The sequence below is a fragment of the Triticum urartu genome, unplaced genomic scaffold, assembly GCF_003073215.2.
Source record: "Triticum urartu cultivar G1812 unplaced genomic scaffold, Tu2.1 TuUngrouped_contig_9961, whole genome shotgun sequence".
Lineage (NCBI taxonomy): Eukaryota > Viridiplantae > Streptophyta > Magnoliopsida > Poales > Poaceae > Triticum > Triticum urartu.
The window spans coordinates 1-12,968 of record NW_024121057.1 but is presented as its reverse complement, the minus strand read 5'-3'; the positions used below and the strand labels follow the sequence as shown (position 1 = coordinate 12,968).

General features: G+C 42.0%; 1 protein-coding gene across 2 annotated transcripts; it reads right to left on the bottom strand.

Moving 5' to 3' along the window:
- Positions 1–3,362: 3,362 nt before the first annotated feature.
- LOC125532449 (non-lysosomal glucosylceramidase-like) lies at positions 3,363–11,703 on the bottom strand. Of its 2 annotated transcripts, XM_048696507.1 has the most exons (12): positions 11,552–11,703; positions 9,648–9,751; positions 9,294–9,347; positions 9,144–9,199; positions 9,020–9,058; positions 8,548–8,689; positions 8,175–8,359; positions 7,747–7,814; positions 7,498–7,570; positions 5,879–5,940; positions 4,198–5,317; positions 3,363–3,947 (listed from the first exon to the last, which is right to left on the bottom strand). In XM_048696507.1, exons 3-12 carry the CDS (start codon positions 9,303–9,305, stop codon positions 3,719–3,721), a joined length of 1,986 nt encoding a protein of 661 aa, XP_048552464.1. In that variant the 5' UTR covers positions 9,306–9,347; positions 9,648–9,751; positions 11,552–11,703; the 3' UTR covers positions 3,363–3,718. The 2 variants fall into 2 exon arrangements, with proteins under 2 accessions (XP_048552464.1, XP_048552462.1); XM_048696505.1 differs by lacking the exon at positions 9,648–9,751 and having other exon boundaries at positions 11,552–11,691.
- Positions 11,704–12,968: the final 1,265 nt, after the last annotated feature.

Sequence of the window (12,968 nt, the reverse complement as noted above, 5' to 3'; positions counted from 1 at the left end):
TCGCCTGGGGGGCGCGGGCGGTCCTTGCCACCGTCTCCACGCCCGGCCTCGCCTCCATCATTGCCGCCGTCGCCTAGTCGTATGTCCCTGCCGCCCCTCTCACCTGGGTCGGCTGGGCCTACCATCGCCTCGCCTGGGTCTGTGTCTGGTCCCCCGTCGCCCGACCTACCATCGTCATCTCCAGTATTGGTGCCGCCGGCTCCTGTTCCCGTTGCCCCGCAACGTCCGCATACTCACAGCCGCAGCGGTATTGTTCAACCCAAGCAGCGTCATGATGGTACTGTCACATATTTGGCTGCCTGTCTTGCTCATTCTGTTGCAAATCCCAATGATGAACCACGCAACTATGAGGCCGCTATGAGTATTCCTCACTGGCGGGGCGCAATGGGTGAAGCGTACCACGCCTTTATGCATAATGAGACATGGACACTGGTTCCTCCTCCGCCTCGTGTCAACATCATTGATTCGAAGTGGGTTTTTAAAGTCAAGAGACATGCGGACGGATCTATTGAGCGCTACAAGGCGCGTCTTGTGGCTAGAGGGTTTAAACAGCGTCAGGGTTTGGACTATGAGGATACATTCAGCCCAGTTGTTAAGCCTACTACTATTCGGCTTCTCCTGTCTCTTGCAGTATCTTGTGGTTGGTCTCTTCGACAGCTTGATGTTCAGAATGCTTTTCTCCATGGACTGCTTGAAGAGGAGGTTTACATGCGGCAGCCATCAGGGTTTGTTGATCACGCTCAGCCTCATGATCTCTGTCGTCTGACGAAGGCTCTATATGGACTGAAACAGGCGCCTCATGCCTGGCATGCTCGCCTAGCTTCGGCTCTTCGTACTCATGGCTTTGTTCCGTCGACAGCTGACAGCTCGCTGTTCTTGTTTCAGCACCCCAGTGTGACTGTATATTTGCTTGTGTACGTCGATGACATTATTCTGGTCAACTCCTCTGCAACGGCTGCTGATGCTCTTGTGACTGCACTTGGCAGAGATTTTGCGGTAAAAGATTTGGGACAGCTACACTTCTTCCTGGGTATTGAAGTTGCACATCAGTCTCGTGGCAGCTTAGCTCTCACTCAGAAGTACTCCCTTGACCTCTTGCGCCATGCTGGTATGCTCAAGTGTAAGCCATCTCCCACGCCCATGTCCTCTACTGATAAGCTCTCGGCTACTGCTGGTACTATTTTGTCTCCTACGGATGCTACAGAGTATCGGAGTATTGTTGGTGGCTTGCAGTATCTGACTATCACACGTCCTGATCTTTCCTTTGCGGTTAACAGGGTGCGTCAGTATCTTCATGCCCCTACTGATGTGCACTGGTCTGCTGTGAAGCGCATTCTTCGTTATGTGCGTCTCACTGTCTCCTATGGTCTTCATCTGCGACCTAGTTCCTCTGCTGTTCTATCTGCATTCTTAGATGCTGATTGGGCTGGGTGTCCGGATGACAGGCGATCCACGGGGGGATATGCTGTATTTTTGGTCCTAATTTGATCGCCTGGAGTGCACGCAAGCAAGCCACTGTTTCTCGCAGCAGCACGGAAGCCGAGTACAAAGCTGTTGCCAATGCGACCGCTGAGCTTATCTGGATTGAGTCTTTGCTTCGAGAGCTGGGAATCTCCCAGTCACATCCTCCGGTTCTTTGGTGTGACAACATCGGTGCTACATTCCTTTCGACAAACCCGGGGTTTCATGCACGAACCAAACATATTGAGATTGACTATCATTTTGGGAGGGAACGTGTTGCACAGAAGCTACTACAAATCAAGTTTATCTCCTCGAAGGATCAACTTGCAGACATCTTCACCAAGTCTCTACCTTCTCCCATGTTTGAGGTCTGTAGGTGCAATCTCAACCTTCTAGATTCATCAGGAGTGAGTTGAGATTGAGGGAGGGTGTTAGACTTTGTAGCGTAGCCCAACTGTGTAATCTGTATATTGTGTAACCTTATAAATATATGTGATAGGCCACCCCTAGAGGGTTGAGCCAGTTCCCACAAATCCTACGTTTAACATAGGCAAATTTACTTTGGCTGATCCAACCACTTAAGCCCGGGTGGCCATGTCGGTGGCCTTGGCCGTTGCTCGGGAGCTTGGTCGTGCTCGGGAATTCATCGAGATGTCAAGTGTCATGCTTGGAGCATTTCTTTGATTCTTGTGAGTAATCCATGATTGGCTTGATTGACTCATAGCATAACTGGACGAGGCCAAACTTCTTCAACATCGGCAACAACTTAACTATGGATATATTTTCATGTGAGACCCATTTTGGTGTGCTCGGAGGGAACCAAGTTTTTTTTAGTATATCGACACCACTAACACGCAGCCTATCCATGTCAACATACATGCCCCACACATTTCACCCCAAAAAACAAATCGTGCAATTATTTGATTAGACCTTTGTGGCATTGGATTAGTTTGCTCCGTTGAAATGCCATAAAGCACGAACCAACATCCATGATACAAAAACCAATGATGTAAGTCAATGATCCTTGTATCATAGGTGTTTGCGGCTTCTTGAGATCCTAATTGCCATGGTTCCGTAACATCACAAAGTATAATTGTGAGGAATCAACATTCTGATGAACGAAGTATCATTGGAATTTCCCATTTTTCAGCTTTGCTCCCAAAAGGAGAAAGGAGATTGATCTGCTCCCAAAAGAGAAAGGAGATTGATCTTGATGTCGCTGTTGGTTTTTCCAATGAAAAACAAGAACATTCTTTGACGAACTTCCATGACAATGAAGAAAAGGATATGCTAAAATGATGGGGGCAGATTTAAAGATTTTTCAGTGAACATCCAGAATTGTCATGCAAAAAAGATAAAATTGACACGTTGTAATGGATTTGTCATGCTCTAAAACAAAAAATGCCACATAGTAAAAGAAAATGGCAGAAAAAATTGCCACGCTACACAGAGTAATTGCCATGCGTTGATCGGGTTTTGGCTGTCCTAAGGGTGTTCACTGCGATTGCTTAAAAACCCAACATTCGTTTGTTAGCAACGCTGAAAAAACCTATTAAATTAGACCTAGGATCCAAATATAATCAAATTCGTCACTAAAACACACACCCCGGCCAAACTTGGATTTCTAGTGATGCCATGAGACCCAGATCCCTTCTTATGTGAATCTGTAAGATATGGCAAGGTACCACACAACATTATCGACAAGACAAAAACGAAGTTTTTTTTAAAGGACGAAACCATAGAGATGAGATTTTTCACTTTCTACCTAAGTGAGTTATCTCCACTAACTTATTTATCTCAACATGCAAGCATGCCACCTCATCATATAAATACAAATAGGAAAGGCCAACCTTAACATGCAATCATGCATGAGAAAAAAAAATCCACCACAACATTCAACCATGCATGGGAAAATGTTCTCCATTCAATTATTCTACTTGTATTCAATACATATTTTACAGTTATACATAATCCGATATAATAAGTCATATGTATTTCTAGTTTTGGTTGTCATGTTATCAACCCAAGTTTTCATCAACCACAACAACGCATGGGGTCTATACATATTATGTACAGTACTGCACAGAGTTGGGTTCACTGACAGTGATCACAATATACAAGACAAGCTTGGTTGCACATGAAGTTCCCTCCGCGGAAAGGAAATTACTACTCTGCATTTCTTTACACATGCATGTACAGGAATAATTGAGCTAAATCTCTAATCACACTAGCAACCACAGACTACACACACATTGGCTCAAAAACAGCCACTCTTGGGAGTGATCTTCCTGACGCTATCCTGGAGAAACTGGAGCGCACCAGGAGAAACGTAGGCCCTCTCCATTGTATTTACCTTTGGGGCCTCGAGGATCGCCCTTGGAGGAGACAGCACATGCTGCATTGCCCATATCGCAAGCGGGCGCATATATATCAGAGATCTATAGTGGCCATCAATAGTCCATGCTTCTGGAGTTTGAAACCAATACCTGATTGAAGTGATATGTTAACTATTTATAGCTTATATCCAACCAGTTATCTCAAATAAATTGAGTCCCTATATGATTATATCCAACAACCAGTGAACAAGTGGTATTTAATGAAATCATAGCCATTATTAGATGAATTAAGAATTTAAGATAGGGCAACCATCAGCACTAAAAAGCATGATCCTGATCAAAAGCAAATATATGTGAAACACTAAAACTTTAAAAGCTAGTGATGAAACAAGGTATATACCCATAGCCCTCTTCAGACCATCCTGCAAGAAAAATGCCTTGCGCTGTAGTGAAAGCCTGATCCTCCATTCCGTGGAGCAGCATCGTTGCAGCTAAACTGTATGTTACTCCAGTCCAGATTTCTCTTGACTGCATACATGTCTCGTCTACCTTCCCATTTGGGTGCATACCATTGACTGCTCCAATGCGTCCTCCTTTCACCCTCATCACATTATAGTCAAATATTTTCTGAAGCGTGCATTTTATCCTGTCCTCATCAAACAGAGGTGGCAAGCCAGATGATGCAGTGTACCATTGTCCGGCCAACTGATCTGCCTGGATGGAGCGGCTACTGTAACTTGTTCCACTGTCATAATTGAAATATGAACCATTCCACAACTTGGCTTCAAACACGTGTTTAGCCTTCGCAAATTTTACCATGCACCTGTCAGCATAGTCATCATGTCCAAGGCTGCGGGCCATTGCGGCTGCAGCTTGAAGGGCAGCAAGCCAAAGACAACCACAGTAGGCACTTACTCCAAGAACAGTCCAAGCATCATAAGTTTGATCAGGAAAACCATCATTCTCAATCATACAATCACCATCACGATCAAACTGTTCAATGTATTCCATAGCAGTACAAACTGCAGGCCAGACATCCTTGCCAAATGACATGTCGTCTGTTGCAGCAAAATCCCTGTAAACCTGGAGCACAAACTTGGGATTCAGATCTTTCCATCTACTTGTATCATGTATATTGTATGCATTCAATTCATGCCAAGGATCATGTGCTCCGAGATCATGGGGAACAGCACCAATTACTTTGCGTGTGCCCCATGTACCATCAGCAAGAAATCTGACTCTAGTTCTATCTTCACGCAAAACAGCTCTAGCAAAGTCCCGTTGAATACTCAGCTCAATCTTAGGAAAGAGATCCAACAGAGCAAATGAAGCATAGAAGTGTACATCGTAAGTGCACCACATGAAGTACTCCACTCCTTCAAGGTACAAAAACTTCCCAACATTTTCTTTGTCATCAAAATCAGGTGGGCTAGAACCAATAAGTGGAACGGTAGAGTTGCAAGTGCTGTTATGAAGTGGCAAATCACTGTCCTCAGGTAGACTTGAACTCAAATCACTGTCTGGGAGTACATACACTAGATCAGTAATTACAAAACTACATTATAAAAGCATACACATAAATTATACTTTTGGCATTGTCACCATTCATGAGAGTAGATGCAATTAAAATGACAAGATTAATTTAGTTCTGTGTTAATATACTCTGGGGAACCAATCACATCGAGTAAGTTTTCTTTGTTACAAAAGAACTTAGCCTTGAAAAAATGTGCTATATAGATCAGTAAGAACTTGTTCGTTCCAAAAAAAACTATTTCCTGAGGAATTGGTTTTTTCTTGTTCTAAACAGCTTCGTATTGCAGTGAACTATTTCTACATAGAAATAACCAAGTGATAGTTCATGTGGAATACTCCACATGAATATTCATGAATGGAGAAAATACAAATTTGTGTTGCAATGTCTCCGCTCATGTAAAATAAATACTGTGCTACAAAGGGGTTGTTAACTTGAAGGTGAGGTCTGGACAAGGACATTCCAAGATGAGACTACCAAGTCAAATCCTATCAACACTTCAACAGAGAGAAAAGGAAAATCAGGAACAAGGATCTGGAGAGATGATTACCAATCCAAACAGTTCCTCCCGCTACTAGGAAGTATAACTCATTGAAGAGAGTAATTTTGTACCTGCAAGAATAAAGTACAATGTAGCGCATAAATATATATTTATCGTACATGGCTAAAGCTATAGACAAAAAAGTATATATTCTCTAAAAGACGTATGAAGTGAAGGCTCAAATTCCATGTGATTAATAATTGGAAACTGTCCACCTCACTCCCCCAAAGGCCAAAGAGTATCACACCTCAGGTTGACCATGAACTAATTTTCTGAATAATTAACCACCCTGAACTTTGAACAATTATGAACGCAAAAAAAGGAGGGACGGTCAAGGGGTGGGGGGGTGGAGGGACGATCCCATCGGTAAATATTTTTACTGTGCTCGTCGTTGCCTACTCCGTCTCAGAGGCGGCTTAGTCGTTGACCCCATGGTGCCCAGCACTGATCCGACCGTTGTGCTGTTGGCGTCTGACGGCGTGTTCGCAGGATCGCCGACTGCAGCGTGCGTGGTGAAGCAGCGACCGTCACCGGAGCTGAGGCGTTGGAAGGGCCCTCTCCAGGTGGTACCACAGGAGCCTGTCGTCCTCGGCGACGTGATCTCCACGGCAGGATGGAAAGATGTTGTATCATCGGCAGGGTCACAGCTGTCCTCGTCAACGGTGCGGGGAGTGGTGGCTTCTTCATCTTTGTCATCGATGGGCTTTCAGTCAGTGGTAAAGGTAAGCAGTTTGAATATTAGGGCCGTGGAGGGCGGGCAGACGGCCTGGCCCTCTGCGGTTATCATCCCAATCTCGAGGGCCATCAATGATGGGCATATGACCCGGTCCGACTCGGCTTTGCATGACAGCCCACGAGGCATGCATAGCTGACGTGACTATCACGTGTCTTAGGATTACGGTGGAGCTTTTGGAATCAGATACCTCAAACCATCCGAGTGGGATGAACGGCCACAATACTGCAACAACTAGCATGCACGATGAGGAAGATCCGGGAGAGAAGATGGCACCTTGGTCGCCAAGCAAGACAAGCAGGCGGAGAGGCTTATGCATAGATAATTGATTGATTTACAGCCAAAGAGAAGAAATGAGAGAGTAGCCTATAATGCCCCAGTAGACAAGAACAGAGGACGACTCCTAAAACCCCCTCCTAGAGAAGTGATCCAGTATTAAAACTCCGAGATGTAACAATGCAAAATATAGATTATTAGGGCATCTACAACGCCGGGCGCTAAGCCTGGGCGCTAGGATAAATATCCTGCCCGGTCGGCAGTTGGACTACAAAATCCTAGCGTCTAACCTGGCAGCAACGCAAAAGCTGGAGGCGGGCGCTTTGCCTTTTTTTTTCCCACAGCCATGCATGTAGCGATCAGTTTTTCTGCTACTTCTGCAATTAATTAGCGTCCCTCGTTAGCGCTTGCCGTTGGGTTAGAAAGCACTAAGCTTCTTTCTTATTTTATGAGAATTATCTTTTTATTTATAAGCGTCCACGCAGGCGCCCAGCAATGGAGATGCCCTTAGGGGGTTAAGAGGACATTTGTGATACTTTGGGGGCAGAAAGTAGACTATTTCCTTAATAATCTTAGAAACAGTTACGAGTGTAAGTCATGCACAAGTATTATACTGTACCATTCTGGAAGCCTCTCATCACGGAGAATTGGGGTCTGCCACTTATCGATTTCCTCTTCCCAATGCTTGTACTCTGTCAATCAGATGGGAATTCAGAAGTAATAAATTAACCAGAAAAATATCTCAACAGAGAGAGCACCGCTAGAACAGAGTAATCAAACCATAATCTTCATGTATGAGGAGAAAATTAACTGCTATAGTCAACAATATACCAAATTTATGCCACAAATTTTAAAAACAAAAACATACTCATCAAGGCATCTTGCGCCAGGTTTATAGCAGATCTTGGAGAAGTTCCGTAGAACTTCGTATATCTCCTGCCAACAGAGCACGAAATCAAGCCTTATTAAACAAATGGAACAGCTGGTCTTATTGATCTTAGTATATATCAGATAAATAAACACAGAAAGTTTGAGAAAAGGTAGCAGAATTATAAATTAAGCATTCACAGTAGACACTATGGAATTGGATTTAAGTTCTACAATCACAATCACTGTTCTGTGAAGTATAATGCTACAGTAAGGATGGAGGATAAACTAATGAGATGTGCAGAAGATACAAGTTATCACCTACATTGTTCACAAGAGCTTTGAAGTTCAGAAGAGATGAATCAACATACTCATTTGGATTTAGCATTATTATCACCAAACATAAGAAGTTTGGAAAATAGAATTTACCTATGGTACCTACTTCCCTTCTTAAATTTAACCTCGGGAGAAGACCAAGCCAACGCAAATACAACCGTACATCTTCCATGTGGTTCAACCCAGGTTGAAGCAGAAACTGCTGCACAAACTGTATCACCCACTGAAGAAGGCATGCTGGGGCCAGCATTGAAATTATCTCGGTCAAAGCAACCACCCTTTCAAAAATCATATGATAAGACATAGTACAATCAAATATTTTTGCCAGTATTTGTTTATTTCAAATAGACAAATCAGTTCAATCTTCAATGTATGATTTCACTTCTTTGCATGAATATCCAAATACCAAGGCTACAAAAAAGAGGTGCAGTCTACTAAATGACTGTAGGACAAAAGGAAAAATCACCTGGACCATTGTGCCCCACATCTCCTTAGCAGTGACTGAACTTTCTCCAGAAAGCCCAAAAATTGGCAACACTGTGACATCAACATTTTGGTTTTCACGTGCAGCAACAGCAAATGTTACTGGAGGATTATTGTTGGCAGTCCTGCAACGTTTTTAATTGATAATTATTGCTAGACAAGCAAAACAGTAGATTAGAAGAAACATGCAGAGAACATCATGTATCTGGCAAAAACTTATTGCTTCTTTAGACAGAGATTGTGGGTGCTTCTAATACAAATATATGGATGAGAATACGTTATGTCACTGAAAAAAATCAGTCCCCAAATCGATCAGAACAAGCCAGTGTGGAGATACTGTTGCAAACAATGATCAGCTAGAAGCTCTTACTTTGCAGTTGACACTTCACAGAAATGCTTAAGGAAATCTGCCAAATGACCATAGAAAAGACAATTATGGACAGTTGATGACTTACTTGTGATGTAGGAGAACACCAGAAATTCCATTTTCTCCACTGCATACGAAACAGATTGCAAATCATTTCACTATATTTTTAGTTATATCATAAACTGTAAACGTTAAGCGAAGCCCCAACTGACATGAATGGTTCATTTACATGACCGCCAGACTGATGTGAAAGTCCACCAATAGAATTCTGGGTTTGCATCAAGAACAGAACATGATTAAATCAAAGAAACAGAAGACAATATTACATAAGAACATTGGAGTAAAAGAGTAGCAGTTACTACCGCCCAGGTCATTACTAGGCTGACTTTTGCCCTTTCCTTTCCGGTATTCACTAGCTGCACAATTTTCATACCCATACAAACATAAGATTACAGATACTACATAAGGCAGCAGTTATTAATAAGAAAAGGCATGATGCGAAATCAAAATTCTCTAGTAAAATTGGTGGTCATGCCACAGTAGTCAAATGTACAGTAATACTCTCAGTGTGTTAACAGCATATACACTCTCCATAAACATACACGAGCTCTGCATACAAGCTTATAAAACGAGGAGTTCAAATTTCAGACATGTGAAACATTAAGTCGATATTGTGCCATAATAAACATTGCTCCTACAAGTAATGAAGAACTTACAGTGTAGACAAAAATGGAGACTGGGAGACTACTCTCTTCGTAGTTGTGGGGAATAAATGGAGATATTTGACGGCAAGATAATTTCAATTCAGGATCAGGTTCACCTTTTAAATCAAATGGATAAGAACTTGTGAGTCTCATTAGCACCTACCTTTAATGATGTGCCTCATAATTCATACTAAAAGAACTTAGTGGTTTATATTTTAGTGGCGGAAGTGTTTAGTATTTATTTTTTATCTTATACAAAAAAATCCTGCATTTACCCCCTTCACTGCAAATAACACGTCGTTTTAGACACGGATACAGTCCTAAGCAGTAACTTCAACCTTCATCTTGTATATGAATATATGATTATGTTGCTAAGAAATAACAAAAGAATTATAAAATATTTAGAAAAATCTAATGATACAGTTTTTGTTTCTCAATAACCTGTTTATACCGTAGGTGTGGATGACTCCAATCAAACTAACCCGCAATATGCAGACCGGCTAGATCAATTCTCATATGGTTGCTAGCGCAGGCCAGTATCCATGTCTAAAACGACGTGTTATTTGCCATATGTCATTTTATCTGCTTCTGTTCATATCCTCCTCGAATTATGCTTGCACTGAGATTTTGCTTATACAGTTGGATCCTTCCCTTATAATTAAAACAAAAAATTTAAAAAATCAATGGCCAGCACCCTCAGCCTTCAATCCTTAGGTTCTACTCCCTCTGTTCCAGAATATAAGGTGTATTGATTTCTGTGCAAGTCAACCATTTGAATGTTTGACCAAGATTATAGAATAAAATAACAACATCTGCAATGCCTAGTAGATAAAATATGAAACTACTCTTCATGATGGATCAAATGATATGAATTTTGTATTGTGGATATTGATATATTTTTCTAAAAACTTGGTCAAACATGCACTCGTTTAACTTTTGGAAAAACAAATGCACCCTATATAAAGGAACGAAGGGGGTAATAATCAATGCTTATGCACTCCTTCGCCAATGCTCATGCTTGAGCCTAATAACTTTCCAACCACTTTTTTAGCGTATCGTCCTAAAGAATATGTTGTCGGTAGTCTAATATTTACAGAGCATAAGATGGTAAAAGGAAATTTTTTACTATATTTTTATAGGAGTCATGTATCCATTGCACATCATTAATGTATGTGGTGGGTCTAAGTTATTTAAATAACATGTAGCATGCATGTACTATCGTTTATAGTTCAAATAATAATAATTAACATGTGCGCTTAAAAATACTTTTGCATGTGAGATTTTTCTAAATGCAACTATGATGATCTATCATTTGTGATTTATGTAGCTATAGTTACAAAATATACTTGCTATGATCTGTGTAGGACTGTAGGTACAATGTAGCTATAGTTACGCAATCTAGCATTAATGATCTTGCGTAGGTACAATTATGAAGATCTAATAGGTGTGATATGTTTAGGCACAATTATGAAGAATCATAGGTTCGTTTATACAGATCTAACAGATGGGATCGGTTTAGGCATGCTTATGTACTAGATCTAATGGGTACGATCATTTAGGTACATTTATGTTGATCTAATGGGTATGATCTGTTTAGGTACCATTATATAGATCGAACGGTTGTGATCTACTAATAAAGAGACGGTCTACCAGATCAAAGATTAGTTGTTTTGCTTTTTTGCAGAAATTTCTAGCATACTTCTCTATTTTCTACCATATTGTTCTTTTAGTGTATATATATAATATATAATAGACAGATGTGGAAAGCTCAAACATCATATACAGGTATTGTGCATGCCCAACTAAAAACTATGGCCTATGAGTCATAAGATAAGGAAACTGGAGCGATATTTTTATCATGATGTCCATCTTACTGCTTGGAGTGATTTCTTACTAAAATAAATGAGTAGCATTACCATCATAAACAGTCCATGCTCGAGGAAACAAAGCATGGTATGTTGAACGATCACCCCTTAATTTCCAATCCCAGGATGATATGCCATCATCGCTAGATTTTCTGAATGAAGAAACATAAAATGATCAGTCAAGTATTTACGATACAACTGATATTAGAAGCTATAGAAAGAAGAACCCACAAGAAAGGCGGATCATGCTTGTCTATATGGTCCACATAATTGAACAAAAATAGTCTAAAGAGTGGCGCAAATCCGTTAAATAATTAAATAATTATTTTTTATAATAGACTGTGTCATGACTAACTCCGCCTATGTTGTCTCAACATAGCCAGTCCCAAGCCCGTGCAAAGGAGGAGGGTTGTGATAGGCTTGGTGAGCCAACGTCAAAACAAAGCCACTCTTATGGAGATGAAACCCAAAAGGACTTCGTTGGGGCGTAACCCTCTTTGCGACGCGACATGTCTGAACGCGGGTGTGGTTTTAAATGGGTAAGGGCCGGGCCGTCACCCCCTTGGTGGTGCGCCGTATCTTGATCTGGATACGGTGACAAGTGAGCAAGCATCGGATCGTCGCATCCACGCTACATCGACGCCCGAGTGTAGTGAAAAGTGAGCAAGGATCGGGTCGTCGCATCCTTAGTGGCGCGCTACATCGACGTCCGGGTGTAGTGAAAAGTGAGCAAGGATCCTCGCATTTGACTCGACTAGTGCGAAGGGTAAGGAAGCTAGCCGAGCCAAGTAGGATCATCTTAGGTAGTTGGAATGTAGATTGTAGGGTCCCTGACGGGCAAGTTGCAGGAGTTAGTTGATACAACAACGAGGAGAGATGTTGAGATCCTATGCGTACAAGAAACCAAATGGAAGGGACAAAAGGCGACGAAGGTGGAGGATAGTGGCGTCAAGCTGTGGTTCACGGGGACAACTACAAAAAAAAATGGGGTAGGCATTTTGATCAACAAGAGCCTCAAGTATGGAGTTGTAGATGTCAAGAGGCCGGATTATCCTGGTCAAGGTGGTAGTTTGGGACTTAGTTCTCAATGTTATCAGCGCATATGCCCCGCAAGTAGGCCGCAATGAGAGCATCGAGATGGAGTTTTGGGAAGGCCTGGAGGGCATGGTTAGGAGTGAACCTATTGGTGAGAAGCTCCTCACGGGGGGAGACCTTAATGGCCACGTGTGTACATCTAACACAGGTTTTGAAGGGGTGCATGGGGGCTTTGGTTATGGCAACAGGAATCAAGGAGAGGATGTCTTAAGCTTTGATTTAGCCTACAACATGATAGTAGCTAACACCCTTTTTAAGAAGAGAGAATCCCATTAGGTGGCTTTTAATAGGGGCCAACACTCTAGCAGATTTATTTCATCCTCGAGAGAAGAGAAGACACGTGTGCTTGCCTAGATTGTAAAGTGGTACCTGG

Coding starts and splice junctions, on each gene's coding strand:
- LOC125532449 (XM_048696505.1), bottom strand. CDS start 11,587: ATGCTTTGTTTCCTCGAGCATGGACTGTTTATGATG. Junction 9,348..11,551: donor AGCATGGACTGTTTATGATG/GTAATGCTACTC, acceptor AAAATTGTGCAG/CTAGTGAATACCGGAAAGGA. Junction 3,948..4,197: donor TGGTCTGAAGAGGGCTATGG/GTATATACCTTG, acceptor CACTTCAATCAG/GTATTGGTTTCAAACTCCAG.